We start from the raw sequence: 17,605 nt of genomic DNA on the forward strand, positions 1-17,605 counted from the left end.
ACTAATGCCTGATACATAGCAAGACTAAACAATTTTTTTTAATTAAAATAAGCTGAAGAAATATGATAGAATATTTTGTAAGATATGAAAAGGGGAAGTGGTGATTAACCCCCATAACTTTTAATTAAAGTGATTTGACCCTATAACTTTCACATAAAGTGAATATTAACCCCATTCAAAATCTCACCAAAATCTCATGGTATAACAACAAGGTATACGTATATTAGCAGGTATAGTATATTAAAAACATACAAAATACGTACAATCTAATATTCTAATATACACCTTATCATTTTGCAAAAAAAAAAAAAAATACACTTTATTTCCACGTTTCTCTGTAACTTTCCTCTTTGTATTTCCACTTAATTACATCATTTCAATTCTTATCTATTCTTCAATCCCTAAGATTCCAAGCTAATTTGCAAAACCTAATTTTTACCCCCTAATTCCCTGAATTCCACCATTTTACAATATAAACCGGTACTGGGACTGCCCAAAGAATGATATGCAACACATTTATGGAGCTCGAAATGCCTCAATAGCAAAACCTCAATTTGTACCCCAAATCTCATCCTACCTTACTCAAAGGTAATATATTCTTCCAATTATCATTTAAATCATCTTATTTTGTTAGTAAATTAGATTAATTAGAGCAATTTTTAGGTTCATTATTTTATGCTGTGTTACAAGGTTGTTCAATTCGGAGATATGATAAGACTTGATGAGCTTATATAGGACTAGCTGCTTTGTTTTTGAAATTGTGCACCTTAAGTTTCCTGAAAGTTTCAAGTCACCTGTGTGTATGTTGGGTGATTTATATCAATGTGCAAATGCTGCAATAGTGAGCTGTTATGTGCTTTAGCCGCCATTTACTTACACACTGATGCAGCGGATTTCACATGTTTGCTGCTGCTTTGATTCTTTTTTTTTTTTTGAAGAATGTGTATCGTTTAAGAAGAAACATCATATATGAAAAATGTGTATTTCTAATCTGTATATGGAGTGTATAATTTTTTTTCTCTCTTATTTTTGTAGTGGGAAATTGAGGAGATATTGATTTCAAGGGGATATTAGATACAATTTGAATTGGGTTTAAATTGCACTTTATGTGAAAGTTATGGGGTCAAATTACTCCAATTAAAAGTTATGGGGCTTAATTTCACAATTACAAAGAGTTAAGGGGGTCAATCACCACTTCCCCGTATGAGAAAATTATGTTAATGTAAAATATTATCATTAATTTTGGTAAAAATAATTTCCCAAATTCCTTCCATAATTAAATAATAGATTCCATAGATTTTATTGGTGGCGTATAGAAGATTCTATACACCGAGTGTAACTGTAGCATCTTCCATTTAAGAGCGGCATGGAAAAGCTAGTTGTTGACGGAGGGCCTCCAAATAGTAATGCATATTGTACTTTAAGATGTCCATATGATATATCTGGCGTAGTAGAAGATGTAGGATTTGGAATTATAGGAGGTACTACAATTGGATTTTTCTACAATTTCATCAAACCCAATAATAGTTGCGGGTTTAAGTCTAGATTGCTCACTGCCCTTGCCAAATCTCCCGGTTTAGGTCAGAGTATAGCGTTGGTTTCTTTAGGTCACTTTCTTTCATGGGTTGCTTGAGAGCCTCATCACGGGGGTTTCATTCCGTATCAAATCCATTGTGCAGCCATAGGTGGAGCCGTAGGGTTTGCCCGTTATGGCCTTCGTCCCGCCCTACTCGGTGCCCTTACGCTTACTGGAATGATGACTTTTACTGTCCTCGATGAAATCCGCACGACACGGTATATCTCTCCCATCTGCAAAAGTAATACATATACTTATCCCCACTATCGTCGTCCTCAGGAAGGTATCCCATGGCCGGAAGGTTTGTTGTACGATTCCTCATTGCAGGAAGATTAGAATAAATTAATTAATTAAACAAGAAGACGAGTTATTTTCGATGATCATAATATTGCTTTACTCACATTCTTTGTGTGATCGCTAGGATTTTTTTGTGCCATTTTATTTGAAACTAGTGTGTTTGTCCTTGATTTCTTTTCAACATTTTTTTTAATAGTGCCGGAGTGCTGTGAACTCGATAATTTTTTAGATAATTATGAAAATTTAGTTCTGATTTTCCCGATAATTATGAAAATTTAGTTCTGATTTTCCGTGTCTGTCATCGTTATTTGTTTACATTTGATTAAAATATCTTTACAGAAAAATATAAACGTAAATAAACTATTGAAAAGAACCCAACGAAAGGAGTATTTCCGAAAAAGGTGTGGAAACATCCATCGCTAACTAAATTCTTTGAGAATCTCCAGCATAATAGCATCAAACTGTAAAATTTGATTGAATGCACAAATAGCAAGAAAAATTGAGTGAAGTTTGATTCTATGGTGGAAACTGATGGAGGATTTTGTTTACATGATGTTTTCTTTAAACTGATATTCGATGCGAGACGGTACAGGAAGCAATAAGTCCCTAATCCACGTATTCCATAAGATGGAGGTATTACGTGGGCTATCCGTTGTATATGAGTTCATTCACCGCGTTTGAGGTGGTCATAATATAACTACTTCTCTGATGTACAAAATCGTTGCTTCCTTATTTGTGGTGTTCAGGTTTTGCATACTCTGTATTTTTTTGGTTGGTAGCCTCCTCTTCGCGGTAAACAGACGGCCTCTTATCGGGGAAGGAGTGAGCCCCTAAACACATTCCTGCATAGTGTAAATGTATTAAATTTCAGAGATATAAAGTTTTCTGAACAAAGTTTCATCCCTGCAACAAAATAAAAAGAGGCCGGTTAAGACGGTCCCTACTAAGATTTTATACGGTGACATCAGAACTAAACCAATAGAGAGACACACTACAGTTAATTACCTGCTCAATGAGTCAATGTCCCTTTCGGTGAGGCCACCCCTTTGGGAACCACCCATGTAACCTGAAAATCCAACCTTTTCTTATTATTTCCGACATAGGCAAAGGCGAATAACTATTACAAGCGCTCTCCAAACAAGACAGACACACGGTGCAATTAGAAGGGGACTATGAAATACAGTATCAAACTACAAGAAGCATTTAATTTCACACAAAAGCGTAATCAATCGGCAGTTCGGCACTAAATCCAAGTCATCTAGACAATTGCCATTTAGTATATATCTGAAGGATATATATCTGAAGGATTTTCAGAAAACTTGACATCATTTTTTTCGTTAATAGATCAACATTACAAAACCTTGCTCAGGGCAAGTAACACAGAAGGCCCTTCTAGAATCCAATAGATCAACATTACAAAACCTTGCTCAGGGCATGGTGATATTGAAATCCGTCCTGCATTGGATTTGATGCAACGACACAGGAATCTGGTGCAAGAAGTCGCAATTCAGGCATTTTGACTGATAAAAGAGGTGCCCACATCAAGCAGACTAGGGGAATTAGACAGAAGTTTTAGACTTTAAGAGTACAGGTAATTTTGAATTTCGTAAATCATTATTTCCTTTACTGCAGGATCGTAAACTAAATATTTTTCTCATCAAGCAAACTTAGTTAAGTATCGCCATCCGCATCAGTAAAGCATAGTGTTCAAGGACCTGTGGGGTCTCAAAACCTCATAAACTACTATGTCCACTCTGCCACAAGATCACACATATATTATCTTACCGAGACTCGGATATAACTAATTGACACGGGTGTCTCTATGTGGGTCAAGTTCTGGATTCAGCCATTTATTAAAAAAAATCCATGGATCCCTAAAGCTATACTGATGTTGCTCCAAAGATCAAGTGTCAGACACATGTACCCGAGATAATATCAAAAGTTGTTGACGATACAGTTTTGAGCATATCAATTATGGACTGCTGAAGCCGACTGACTATACACCCAGCATTACTAACCTCACCCTCCAAACACGTAAAAAACTTATCAGTTTCATTGACGTGTTCTTAGTAGTTAGCATGATACTCCCTCCGACAACATATGTCCATTAATATAATCCGATAGCCCTACCCCTTATGCCTCTCCATCCTTCGCCCTTCAAAGCTCTTCCTCAGACCCTTTACCGTTTTACTCTAACTCGCTGCGAATGACAGTGGTTAACTGGTTATGAAGGAAGTCACTTATGGCAGCAATTTTTTAACGGAGAACTTATCAGGTACTATGTTTTACTCCCTCCGTACCGGTCATTTGTTTACCATTTCTATTTTAGGTATCTCATTCATTTGTTTACCTTTCTATATTAGGCATATCTCTAATGGTTAGTTGATCATCCAATTTCATTATTGTCCACTTGTCACAAATGGTCTCCTCCCCTTTTCCTAATCTTTGTGCCAATAGCAAAGGTAAACAAATGACCAGGACGGAGTGAGTATAAGTATTAGGTAGTCATTTGCAAAACACGGTACGAAAATTACAACTTAAAAATCATCCCAAAACATGTAACCTAAGCAATCAACCAAAAACTGAAACAATCAGCCACCCAGTAAGAGAAAGTAACAAGTAAAGCAATTTGAAAGAAGCTGCACACATATACATTCAAAAATGGAGATCAGGAGGCTTGAGTAAAAGAGCCATGAAAATTATGTCATCATGTTGTTACCAACCGTCCGGACGTTTTGGCGGTAACAATGGAGAAATGGTAGGAATTTATTTAGAAGTGAAAAGGGGAAAAGGAGATTGTACAAGAATAGTAAGGCACTATTGATCTCCACAAATTTGGATGGTATCCGTCTCTTGAATAGTCATGTTGGACACTTCAATACTGAGTTAAACGAGTCATAACCGACTCTTTCACAGTCGAGTCAGAGTGAAAACAGTCCAACTTCAGTTCAGTGAAAACAGTCCAACTTCAGTTCAGTTCAGTTCCCAAGTATAATAAGTTCAGAGTGAAAACAGTCCAACTTCCACATCCTTAAAATAAATACTACCTCCATTCAAGCCAATTCCATACATTTGACCGCCAACAATACTTGTCTTTCTAATGAGCTAACATAAACATCATGCAGCAATTGAGTATAATTGCAGTGAATGAGCACGACAGTCTTTCATCTCAATAACTATTAAGATGAATACATAGAAACACAGAAAAAAAAATACTGAGAAATACTCCACAACTAATAGCGACAGATGCATGGATAAGCAGCAAGGCCACTTAAATTGTTATTTTAAAACGGCTTACATACTCGGGAACAACAGGGTACTTGTAATCTCCAAGTACGTTCCTCGTCCAGATTACATCACTGTAACAATCTTAATTGAAACATCATCATTTGGATTTAATTTTATCTTAGATTTAAAATCTAAGCTTTTATAAAAGAAATTTGACCTTTGATTTTCAAACCTATAAGTTTAACTTGACTTTTGTATTGAGTTTCACCCTCTTTTCACTCTCTTTTTATATTTTCACAAACAAGATTGGAGAGAAATGGAAGGGAAGGGATCCATTTTCCCTCCAAGAGGAATCAAAATCCCTCCAACATAGGAAAGATTTGTAGGGAAAATGTATCAAAACATTCACCTCCCCTTCTCTTCCCTCCCTTTCCCTACCCTCCTTCCCCCTCCCTTCCCCACCTATTTTGGTATCCAAACACACCCTATTAGGTTTGATAAACTTTTGACTTTCCTTGTTTACCATCATTTGACATCTGTGATTATAAATCATAATACATAAATTCGGCACTATCCGTCCTATGTTTCAAGTATCATATCATGTATAACACAAATGAGAGCATTCTAAATGCTTTAGCTTTTATAGAAAAGGGATTTTTAAATATGTACACAAAGGTGGAGGGGTCCTACATGAATTAAAGTTTTTTCCATTTCTAAAAATGAGGGACCAATGAGAGCATTCTAAATGCTTTAGCTTTTATAGAAAAGGGATTTTTATTTGCAATTGGATCCCCTCTCCCTTTCTTTCTATCCATTTTCTCTCTAGTACCTCTCAATTTATTAAAACATTATTCCCCAAAAATGGTCTACCACCAGGCAAAATATGCACCAAGCTTATTCTAGAGTACACCCATCACTCGTGTCCATAATGTTTCTACCCAAAAAATACCACATAGTTCATAACCTCACCCCAGTGATAATCCAACACATTTGTTATTAAACATAATGAAAATTGCGTGGAGAATTCCATTGACCAGCTCAATATAAGAAGCGTACACAACTTATTGCTAACTAGTGCACTTATCTGAGCGCTATAAAATTCTAGCACAAAAGCGTAACAGGGAATGCCAAAAGTGCAGTTCTATACTTATATTTAAGTACAAATAATCACGCATAGTTCATAACATAAGTGCACAAAGCTAACACAACAATATTTCTCGTAAAATTCAATGATTTTAATTTAAACAAAGAAACTTTCTACATATCATTGTTAAAATTTAAGAAAAAGTACAGAATATGATACCTGTCAAAATGCACAAATTAGAGAACTTAGTACATGCCCTCAAAAATAAAGCGACAAACATTTTCATGTTGTACTTGTCTGCACACAAAAACTATTTTTGGTTAAACCGCAGAAAAAATACAAGGGAATCTTCATTCAACACATTACACTACATCCTCATACGTGAGAATTAACAAAATATTAAGCACGTTGATAACAAAATAATATTACCAACACACGACTACATCCTCATACGTCATACGTGAGAATTAACAAAATATTAAGCACGTTGATAACAAAATAATATTAAGCACGTCGATGCAATTTGCAACGCAAATTTAATTGTGATCATCTAGAAACAACCTCTCTATGTTTTCAACATGGGGATAAGCCCTCATAGATCTCCCGCCCCCACACGGCCATAGGCAGGAGATTACGAGACATCAAATTAATTTCATTGTTATAGAAAAATCAGAATAAGAAGTACAAGCAGAGAATAGGCATTACACTAAATTTTACTTAAAAATCCAGCCTTATTGGAGAGGTCGTCTTTTCAATTTTAGCTTTGAATTTTAGAGCGTTTACCCAACAATAGACGTTAATTTTAAATTATAATGGAATAAAACAAAAAAAGCTCACTACAGAGATTATGCTTGTTTATTGTAAACTACCTGCCCTTCAATGCAATTTCAACGCAATTCTTATCGTGAGTCATCTAGAATAAGCCTCTTAGTGTTGATTGACACTGGCTATTAATGTGTATTGTCATTTGTCAGAAATTCTCTCGTGTTTTACCTAGCAGGGAGTTTGCATACGGCTAAAGTGGTGACCGATAGACTTGGTTGTCAGACTTCTTCCATGTTCTCAACTTTTTATATTTCTTAGACTGATATTAAGTCGGTGGACCTCTCTGATTTCAGCTAAAATATTAACGGCTGCCTTCTTATTAGATTGGCGGTGTTGCAACATTATGTCTCCATTTCTCGTCTACTGTCACTTTAAAGCATGATGTGGATGTCTGAACATTAGATAGCAATGATAAAATTGATCTTTACTGAAAACATTAGAGAGCAATGATAATCACTTAAAGAAACATCAATACCTCACCTTAATATATCAACCAGACAACCATTGAGCAAACTCATCCTCTGACCCTTCACTTCGATGCTCAGATTTGAGAAACTTGATAGCCACATCTTGATCAAGGTAAAGTCCACGGTACCTTTGTCAAAGACCAGAGAGAAGAAATAAAAAAAAACATTAGGTTGCAAACAATAAAAAAAGAGAAAACAAAACTTATAGTGCAAAAATGAGAAGCAGTTCAACTCACAGATCACCACAAGATCCAGATGCAATCTTTTCTCCTATCTTTAGCAGTTTTCTATTAATCTCCCATTTTCCCGGCTCAGCTTGACTAGCTATTGCATTATCCACTGGGAACTGCGAATGCACTGAGCCAGACCACGAGTCCTATTTATTCATACAAGTTTAACATAATTAAAGTTCCCTTTGGCGACATAATCAAAGGCAAAACTAAAAAAAATGGCCAAAAAAGAATATGAAAGCAATCAATGACCCTAACAAGCTTCCGAGAAACATGAAATAAAATCATGAATGTAAAACGTTTACCTCACTTCGCTTCTTCCAAAGCTTTGTGCAAGCTTTCAGAATCCTATGTATAACATTGCAAAGTCAACAACAATTTGACTGAAATGAAGATCCTGGTGCATAAAAGTATTAATGCAATATAAAATTACAAGACAAGCCCATGAAGCATAAAATATGTCTCCAGTAGTAGTTCAGGACTTCAGGATAACAACAAATAAAAAGCAGCAAATAGCCAAATATGCTCCCAACTCGCCTCGGAATAATTACCCACCATCCTTATTCACGAAGCAGCATTTTTGAACTTCATTTATAACATTTTTTCTATAAGGGGGATAAGACAAAATTTATCAAGGAAAAGATTAGCAGCACAAGAAATAATGCTCGAGTAGTTGAGTGTGCTACTAAGTGAAGTTTCAAGAGAAACAGAAAGAGGGGGGAATTTATAATGGGCAAAATGAACCTTATAACTGTTTTTTGAGATTATTTTTCCTTTTAACTGTTTCTTGAGGTAATTTTTCCATTTAAATGTTTCTTGAGAATATTTTTGATATGCAATAGCACATCACGGCATCAGCAATACCATTAAGTTAGGTAACATGATTTCAAGTCGCCGTCATGTTATTTCCAGTTATATCAAGCATAGATTAAAACGCCGACATCTTCGCCTCATCAACCGTTATTTCAAAATATTGCTGTTGCTTAATTATCACAGTTTGATTAGATAATAACTATGGAGTATTATTTGTAGCGAAAGTTTTGGGAAATTTTTTTTATGATAAAACCGGAGTATTGAATATAGCAAATGCTGGCTGTATTTGTGAAATATTAAGAGAAGATATGTTACAAGCATGGAAAACCAATTTAATTTTCAGATATTAAGACAGAGTGGAGATTTTAACGCATATGGTAAACACATTTAAAATTGCAGCCACATTGGCTGCCACTCTGTCATGTGACATCGGGGATATCCTAATATCGATTCTTCGCAGCTAATAATGGATTTTAAATCCATAATACCAGATCCAATCACACCATCTTTTTCACTGACCACTCCCAAAGCAGATACTCCCCTGCCACACCACTCCCTTCAATTATCTGCATGCCAAGTAGCACTCCCCTTGATCCCTTCTTGCCTACAGCCAACATCTCCTCAGTCCTAGACGTCCAACAGCTTATAGAGCTTCCATTTGAGGTATGTTATAGGGTAAACTTTCGTGTAGAATACAAAATCTGTCGACTAAATGCGTAACCCTCTCATACACTGCTATCAAAGGAGGTACAACTTAGATTTTCTTTCGAATGTTTTACTCGTGAGTGGTGACTTTTAGAAAAAGCACTTGAATTTTATTCTTTATGTAAATGGAATTACTCATTAGAGCTTCAGCAATCAACACTTTTCCTGTAGATGTGTCACCCCATTGGTGTCTTTTAGTACATGGCTGTTACCCCGTTCCATGTCCTTTGATCAATATTGTTTAAGGGGGCGTTTGGTATGGCGGTTTTAGGAAAGGGTAAGGGAATGAAAACTAAGCATTCCCTCTGGTTATGTTTGTTTCACTGTATCGGTCATTCCCTTTTATTGTCAAACAAAAAAAACCATTCCCTTTCCCCTTGATTACCCCAAACTCCTCTAAACTCATAACTCAGATCGGTCGCAGCCGGTCGTCGCCTTTTGCCTATCGTCTGCCGTCGTCCTCCCACTGCAGACGACCTAGGTCCAACCCCGTTCACAACCTCTAACACCACGCACAATAAGCACCGCCCCACCCTAGTAAAACTATCCCCTAACCATGAAACACACCCCCCCCCCCCCCCCCACACACACCCTATGTTACTCAGACTCGTTTAGAAGTATCCGACACGGGTGCGTGTCCAAGTGTCGGACTCGGCTATTTTTTTTGAAAATAATGCATATTTTGGTCTAAAATGAGGTGTCCAAGTGTCATACCCATGTCCGTTGTTGCGGGGATAGTTTTACACTTTTACCACAGTGGGGCGGTCGTTATTGTGTGTGGTTTCTTAGGGGTGCGTAGAGAACGAGGGTGGTTTGGAACAGAGACGGCGACGCCGGTGACAGGAGATATGGGGCTGCCGGCAAGGGAGAACGGGGCTGCCGGAGACGGTGTATGAGGAGGTCACCGGTGGTTGTTCCTGTGTGACCGTGAAGTGGTGGACTGGCGGTTCTCGGTTTTGTAGTGGGTGTGCTAGCCTTGGTATCTATTTGTGTTTTTCATACCAAACAAGTACCAACATCAAAGGGTATCGGATTCCTTTCCCCTTGTAACCCTTTCCTGTTTCCATTCCGTTACCCCTTCAGCCCTTCGCGAACCAAATGCCCCCTAATGCTTTATAAAGTTAAAAAAAATATCAGAATAAAGTAATGATGCAGGACACATTTCTTCTGATCAATATCATGCCATACAAGACTTCCTACAATCACGAGGAAATAAAAAGGTCCCACATCCACCCCAAAAAGAAGCTGAAAAAATATTTGAAGTATCCAATATTTTTTTAGTATGTGAAAAGAGTCAGGTTCAGATATCAGCAAAAATCTAACAACGAGACCCATAGATGATAAAAATAATATATACAAATAAAAGAAACAATGAGAGAAAAAAACAAGAACTATAAAATTCATATCACAATGCCCTAAACTCAAACAGTAGAGAAATAGTACCTCAACAGACCACCCATCCACAACAAATAAATCCAGAGAGCAACCATCAGTTGTTGAGAATATATGAGCTTCACGAGTGTTAAGCCCCAAGTCAGAAAGCAACGCGCAAAGCTGGAAAAGATCACACATCGCGGAGTTGTTAATAGTCTTTTTAGAGTGACCAATAAAAGCCGGAGTACAGGATCTAGTAAAATTAGTTGGATGGTGAAACGATCTTTACACTGCATCGTATATCTACTCGAGCAATTAAGTAAAGAGTATTTACAGGGTGCTTATTTTGTTAAAGCTCATAAAACTACTTCCATGACAGTGTTTCTAGATTCCCTCTTATATCCTTCTGTTTAATGAACATTAGTAAATGTTCACAGCCTTTCTGGTAAACATGAACTATGTAAGAGCAATATCACAATGGAGGAACAGTTTTGCATAACAGAACAAATGGCCACATTATTTATTTGATTCGACAAGTTTGTTCATGAATTTTTAATGGTAATTATATCATTGATGTTAATTTACATCAAAAGCTTTGGATGAAAAGAATGAATGACCTATAGACGGCGAGTCGCCGAACTCTCATCTGAACATACCTGACTAAGAATCTGGGTTTATCTGGAATGGAGAAACTCACTTCATGAAAAACACAAGTTCCTACCTACACAAAAAGTTTGTTACAGTCGGCAAAAAAAAAACAATTCACATAAACAGTGATAACAGAATCACTACGGAGCCTACCAGGCTATCACACAGAATTACAATCTACAAAACAGATTATATTAAGTGAAAATGTGGTCCGCCATGCAGGAAACTAGCTATCCAAAGTAACAACAGGCAGCAGAAGTAAAAGAGTAACGGTTCAATTCTACAGTACATCCTAAGATTAGACGATACTCCTGCATTTTATTGAATTAGCCACATGGACCCATTTTCTGTGAGAAGAAAAGTGGGCCACTGGGGCTACATATAATAACTGCATTTCTCAGATCCATTGAGATACGTTCTACAATAGAAACTAGCCCTTTGTTTGTATGAAGGGATTCGGAGAGAAAGGGAGGGGAGGGAAAGGGGCGGAAGATTGCCCTTGTTTGGTTGGCAAATTGTGTACGATGGAATTGGAGGGCAGGGAAATGAAGGGATCCATTCTCCCTCCTACAATCCAAATACAAATCCTCCCAACAAAGGGAATATTCAAAAGGAAAATGCCATCATCCCATTCCGCCTCTCCTTCCCCTCCCCCCTTTTCCAACATTCCATCCCCCGTCCCTCTTTTCCCTCTATTATTGCATCCAAACAAAGTGTACAAGAAATCATGCCCATCATTTGATTCAAAACTTACATTAACGAAACCTTGCAGTTTCATAGATAATGCATATGAATCTTTCTTCAACCTGGTTTTTACCAAATCATACCTAGCTAACTATTCGAATTTTACGCAGTTATTTAATCAGACAAGACTCATTACTCTTTGGTTATGGATTATATTGGAATAAATCAAAATGGCTCACTAAAATGGCTGCTCTTCTTTCTTTTGTGAAGTAGCGGTCCTTCAATGCAGTTCTCGACGCAATTTTCATCTTGGGTCATTCGGAAACAGCCTTTTTGTGTTGCTAACACAAGGGTAAGGTTGCGTACATCCGACCCCCCTTACCCCGCAATTTGCGGGAGCCATTGAGGCACTAGGGTAATGTTGTTGTTGTATTTTTAATCAGACAAGAATTAGAAGGTGAAAATATAAGAAACCAAAAAAGGCCACTATTCATTTTTAGTACTGGTATTTCTTTAATTCAAACAGTATTAAACTAAGGAACCCCGATGTGATGTACAAAAATTGCATCTCTACTAGATCAAAGATTTTGTAATTAAAAAATCGACCACAAAATAAATAATCAGAAAGTAATCTCTTCTATCTCCTTACTCTACTCGCAAAAGCAAGTAGCCGACCACTAATCCATTAATCCACTACTAGCCGACCATGTCTTTCCAAATGTACAAAAACTTGCATTTTCATCAAGTTAATGGATCAGGCTTCAAACTAGGTCCACCATCTCTCACCAAACTCTCTCCCCAAGGCTTACGAGTTCAGGACAAATACACAAAAATGACCAAGGAACAAATTATCAGGGCATTGGTTAGGTACCTCTTTTCCGAATTTTGTCTAAATTTCAAATTGAAGTCTTCAAGTTTAGAACAAGGCTCGAATTTTCCCACTTTATCACTATTCCAAACCAGAGTAATAAATGCAATAACTATTGCTGTGGAAATCAGTTAAGAACAAAAGATAGAAAGCCATATGTTGCAGGGAGTGAGACTACACTAGTATAATCAACCATTACTCCAGCGCCTTAAAGGTTCCTGCCCACGGCAAGGTAGGGGCGTTGGATGTACACAACAATTTTTTTGAGAACGAAGGTGTGATCGACATGACAATAGAAACACGACAAACATCTAAGAGCCTTAAATTAACATTCAGAAAGAGTCTAAATACCGGTTATGCACACATGTTTCACGATACACATATGAGAGAGAGCATAAAAAAGACGACACACTTTCACCGCCATGGTCTTCATCACTCTCGCTTTTATTCCAGAAGTTCTACAATTGAAACATAACAGAAAAAATAATCAAAAGGAAGGATTGCCAAAACCATATAAAAAAACACCAACACATGATGAAAAGTGGTAATTTCATCACATTGGTTCATGTAGTTAAATTATAAGCCAAGAAGGTTTAGCATAAACCTCGATTTTACAATTTAGATCATACCTTGATAATTAAGAATGCTACTAGTATTTTACAGCAAACCCCTTGACTTGTTCCATAGCAAAGGAAAAATTGTTAAAGATTAAGGGTGTGTTTGGATAGCAAAAGTGAAGGGAAAGAGAGGGGAGGGGGAAGGAGGGAAGGGAAAGGGAGAGAAGGTAAGAGGAGGGGAAATGGGGTGTGGGTGTTTAGATACAATATCCCTCCAAATCTTGCCTATTTTGGAGAGATTTTGATTAGGCTTAGAGGAGGAAAAATGGATCCCTCCAAATCTCTCCCCCTCCATTTCCCTCCATCCTTATTTGTTATCCAAACAAAGAATTTTAAATCCCCTACTCTCCCTCCCTTTCTTTTTCCTCCAAATCCTTCAATCCAAACACACCCTAAACGTAAGACCGTAAGTTAGATGGTTGTGAAAACTTAGACAGGGCAATTTTTATCCACCATAGGAACAAGAGGCTGAAGGGAATTATTTTATCCACCTGGATGCTACTCTAGACAATGGTACATCAATCCACATAACTAAACTAAACTAAACTAAATGAATCCCTCTCCCTCCATTTCCCTCCACACTTATTTGCTATCCAAACAAGGGATTTTAAATTCCCTACTTTCCATCCCTTTCCTTTCCGCGAAAGTGGTAATTAGCCCCCATAACGTTAGTCAATTGTGAGATTAAGCCCCATAACTTTAAAATGTAGTAATTAGGCCCCATAATTTTGAGAAAAAGTGAAATCTATCTCAATTACTCTTTTCAACTTAAATCATATCATTAAATCATTTTATTCATAAGTACATTGTATACTAAATAATTATTAACATTTTAGAAGTATTTATTTAATTTATTAACATAATTTTTAGAATATTTTTAATAATTTTTACAAATTTTATTATAATTCACATACATATGAGACTACGTTTACAAGTTTTCAATTTTATTTAATTCATTTAAATATTTGTTTCCAACAATTAAATTATTGATTCTTCTCTCCTTTATTACACTTTTTTACCAACCATTTTCTTATATATTTTACTTGGTTTACTTTAAGGCATTCTGGATCCTTAATTCTATTTCGGTTCTCAAAACCGTTTTAATCTTTTCTCTCAATTTAAATTTTAAGCTTTATAAGAGAAATCCGGAATTCGATTTTAAAACCTCTAAGTTTACCTTGACTTTCCATTACATTTTCGCTCTCCCTTTTGTTTTTCATTTTCCCTTTTCTATTCGCATTTTGAGGTGTGCGTTTCACCCATGGACGGTTCTAAAAGATGATTCATGTCAGCCAACCCCAAATCATTTTAGGATTAAGGCTCAGATGTTGTTGTTGTTGATTTGTTTCCAACAATGTGTAATAAATTTCATACACAGTTTAAATTATTTAATAAGTTTTATTGTATACTCACAAATTATATCGATGAATGAAATTGAATTTTTTTGTGCAATTTTGGTTGAAAATAAAAAAATTGGGTTGAATTTCACGTTTTATCAAAGTTATGGCACAAATACTACTATACAACCCGTTGTACAAGAGCATTGTACAACCTGTGTATTTTTTTCGAGCTTTTATAATTTTTAATTTATATTTAAATTTTTTTATGTCAAAATTAAAATCTAATTGAGTCAAAATTTAAATTTTTAATTTATATTTAAATTTATATATACTATTCTTGATTCATTATAATTTTTAAAAATCAATATTTTTAGAATGGAGCTCAAGTTCCTTCTAATAAAGTTCGTAATGTGTAGGTCTAAGCTCAAATAATTCATTATAAAGCTCGGATTCTTTAGTATACAACCAATACAAATGGTTGTATAGTCTACTTGGTGAAGTTATGGGGCCTAATTACTACATTTGTAAGTTATGGGGCATAATCTCACAATTCGCTAAAATTATAGGGGCTAATCATCACTTTTGCGCTTTCCTTTCCTTCCAAGTCCCTCCATCCAAATACACCCTAAATAAGGATACATAAATCCGCATACATGAACATAAAAATATTTCACAAATTACGAACTCAATCGAACTAAACTAAACTAAAGTAAACCATGGAGAAATAAAACATGATCAAAGGATAATAAACATAATTAAGAGAATATACCTAGAAGGCAAGCGATTAAAGTGAGAATCCAAAACATCGTGAAAATCAGGATTAGTAACAGCTTCATCATTTCCAATTTCAATAATCTGATCATACAGTATACCACCAATACCGCCATAGCTACGAGGAGGTGAAGAACTCTCTCCTACACCTTCAATTAACAATAAACTCCATTTTTAAGCTTGAAAACACGAAAGCGTCGGAAAAGGATGGAGGAAGTTACAGCGTCACCGAGTCACTCCGTCAGCATAGAGAGAAGAAGCGTCGGAAGCCATGGAAGGGGAGAAGAGAGAAAAGGTGATGTCCGCCATTACTGAAGCGGGTGAGGAGGTTACGAAGAAAGAGGAGAGAGGATGTGAAGGTAAATATTGCCTACTTATGAATTATATCGAGTTCAACCATTTCGCATTTGATTTCAAAATATTTGGGCCATTATTGGGCCAGTTGATAAACCTAGTTTGACATCAGGCCTTTAAGTAGGGGTAGTTGGTTTGTTTTAAGCTACAATTTGCTTCGAGTAATTATACCATCCTCCGGGAGGACGGTACTCCTCACACACTAGCCATTATCATATTTTAATTGGGTGGATTGTGTTTGTGTGTGGGAGTACCGTCCTCCGAGTGGACGGTAGAATTTTTGATTTGCTTTAGGTGATTTCTCGGACCATCAACTTGATTGCAAATGGAAATAACTTTCAATGTACTTGCATTTTTTTTGGTAACCAGAAGACCGTAGCCACTATTCTTGGTATGTACTCTCTTCACATATATATTTTCACCTCATTTCTCTAATATATGTGAGGAATAATTGAAATGGGGTGAAAATAGATGTGTGGAGGGAGTACTGGGTAAAGAATATTCCGTACTACTAATCGACATCATATATGGAGTTTTTAATAGTAAAATCAACTTGTTAATTCCTTTGTCAACTAAAAATTATTAACCAATAAAGTCATACACTACTTACAATTACATATTGTCAATTTGATATTTTTTAAACTATTATAAATACATTCGATACAATTTATGTATGTCATTTAGATTTTTTTCATAGATGATGCTCGGAAAACAATAATATTCACGATAAATAGTTATTTAAATAATTCCCTTTGGTGTAAGGAAAAAATATAGTATATGATCTATAATCCATATTCCACGTGCCTTATTATTTAGGATTAAATTGTTTTTGTAATCAGAAATAAAAAGTGAGCAACTATATACCTCATAGCATCATATACCAAAGCTATGTTCTTATATGCTAAGTATTCCATATATATGATACCACTCTTACCCCTCAAATGTTGCCTCTGTCCGCTTTTACCAATCCATTAACACGCTACATTTTTTAACCAATCAACATTCATCAGCTAGTCTTGCTTAAATGATAATATCCGTTTTATTCGTAAAGCATATTTAAATACTATTACTTGTTGATAATAGCCAAACTTTTTACTATTATCCAGGGACAACTACCGTTGTCATAATACTTGATAATATGTATTTGAGTCGATTTTACCAATAAACGTGTGAACATTTATATCACTTCATTTTTTAAAAAGACCAAGGTGTCACGGGTGGCGACTCACCGATCCGAAAATGTTTCATTATTCGGTTAAATTGTTCGATGGTAGAATGTTCTAGAAGATTCAAGGACTTTCTAGTGCTTTCCGGATGTGTCTAGAGTATTCAAGAAGGATCTAGTGTATTCTAAAATTATGTAGAATATTCCAGAGTTAACTAGAATATTCTAGAGTGTGTAGAAGTATCTAGGTGGTTCTAGATATTTTTTGTATGTATTGGGATGTTTAAGTATGTTCTAGTTGTGTGTAGAGTGTTCTAGAATTGAGTCTAGAATGTTCTAGGAAGTTGAACGATGTAATTGTGTAGAACTTTCTAGAAGGTTTAGAAATAGGATGAGAGGTCTATAAATAGACCAAGGCATGTAGATTTCCATTGGAGTGATTGAGAGTTTTATTCCAGCTTTATTTACATAAATGTACTGGGTGTTCTCTTCACTTCAACCGTCATCACAAAACACTTAGTCATTAAAGTGAGTGTGAGGGATAACCAAATTGGTATGC

The 17,605-nt window shown here is 36.0% G+C and overlaps 1 protein-coding gene and 1 long non-coding RNA gene across 6 annotated transcripts; one reads left to right on the forward strand and one right to left on the reverse strand.

The window, feature by feature from the left end:
- The first annotated feature begins 324 nt into the window (after window positions 1–324).
- Window positions 325–2,138, forward strand: LOC141638893 (uncharacterized). The gene is made up of 2 exons (XR_012542290.1): window positions 325–588; window positions 1,680–2,138. It is a non-coding gene; the product is annotated as an uncharacterized LOC141638893 (long non-coding RNA).
- A 131-nt stretch (window positions 2,139–2,269) lies between these two features.
- Window positions 2,270–15,911, reverse strand: LOC141638892 (serine/threonine-protein kinase STY46-like). Of its 5 annotated transcripts, none has more exons than XR_012542286.1 (10): window positions 15,526–15,911; window positions 13,151–13,257; window positions 11,256–11,316; window positions 10,669–10,779; window positions 8,013–8,055; window positions 7,714–7,853; window positions 7,491–7,605; window positions 6,405–6,482; window positions 2,879–2,939; window positions 2,270–2,715 (listed from the first exon to the last, which is right to left on the reverse strand). XR_012542286.1 is itself a non-coding variant. In XM_074448076.1 (8 exons), exons 2-7 carry the CDS (start codon window positions 13,230–13,232, stop codon window positions 7,500–7,502), a joined length of 543 nt encoding a protein of 180 aa, XP_074304177.1. In that variant the 5' UTR covers window positions 13,233–13,257; window positions 15,526–15,911; the 3' UTR covers window positions 3,223–3,360; window positions 7,491–7,499. The 5 variants fall into 5 exon arrangements, 1 of the variants encoding a protein (XP_074304177.1); XR_012542288.1 differs by lacking the exon at window positions 15,526–15,911 and adding an exon at window positions 13,429–14,128; XR_012542287.1 differs by having other exon boundaries at window positions 2,702–2,776.
- Window positions 15,912–17,605: the final 1,694 nt, after the last annotated feature.

This window comes from Silene latifolia, unplaced genomic scaffold (assembly GCF_048544455.1).
Source record: "Silene latifolia isolate original U9 population unplaced genomic scaffold, ASM4854445v1 scaffold_222, whole genome shotgun sequence".
NCBI lineage: Eukaryota > Viridiplantae > Streptophyta > Magnoliopsida > Caryophyllales > Caryophyllaceae > Silene > Silene latifolia.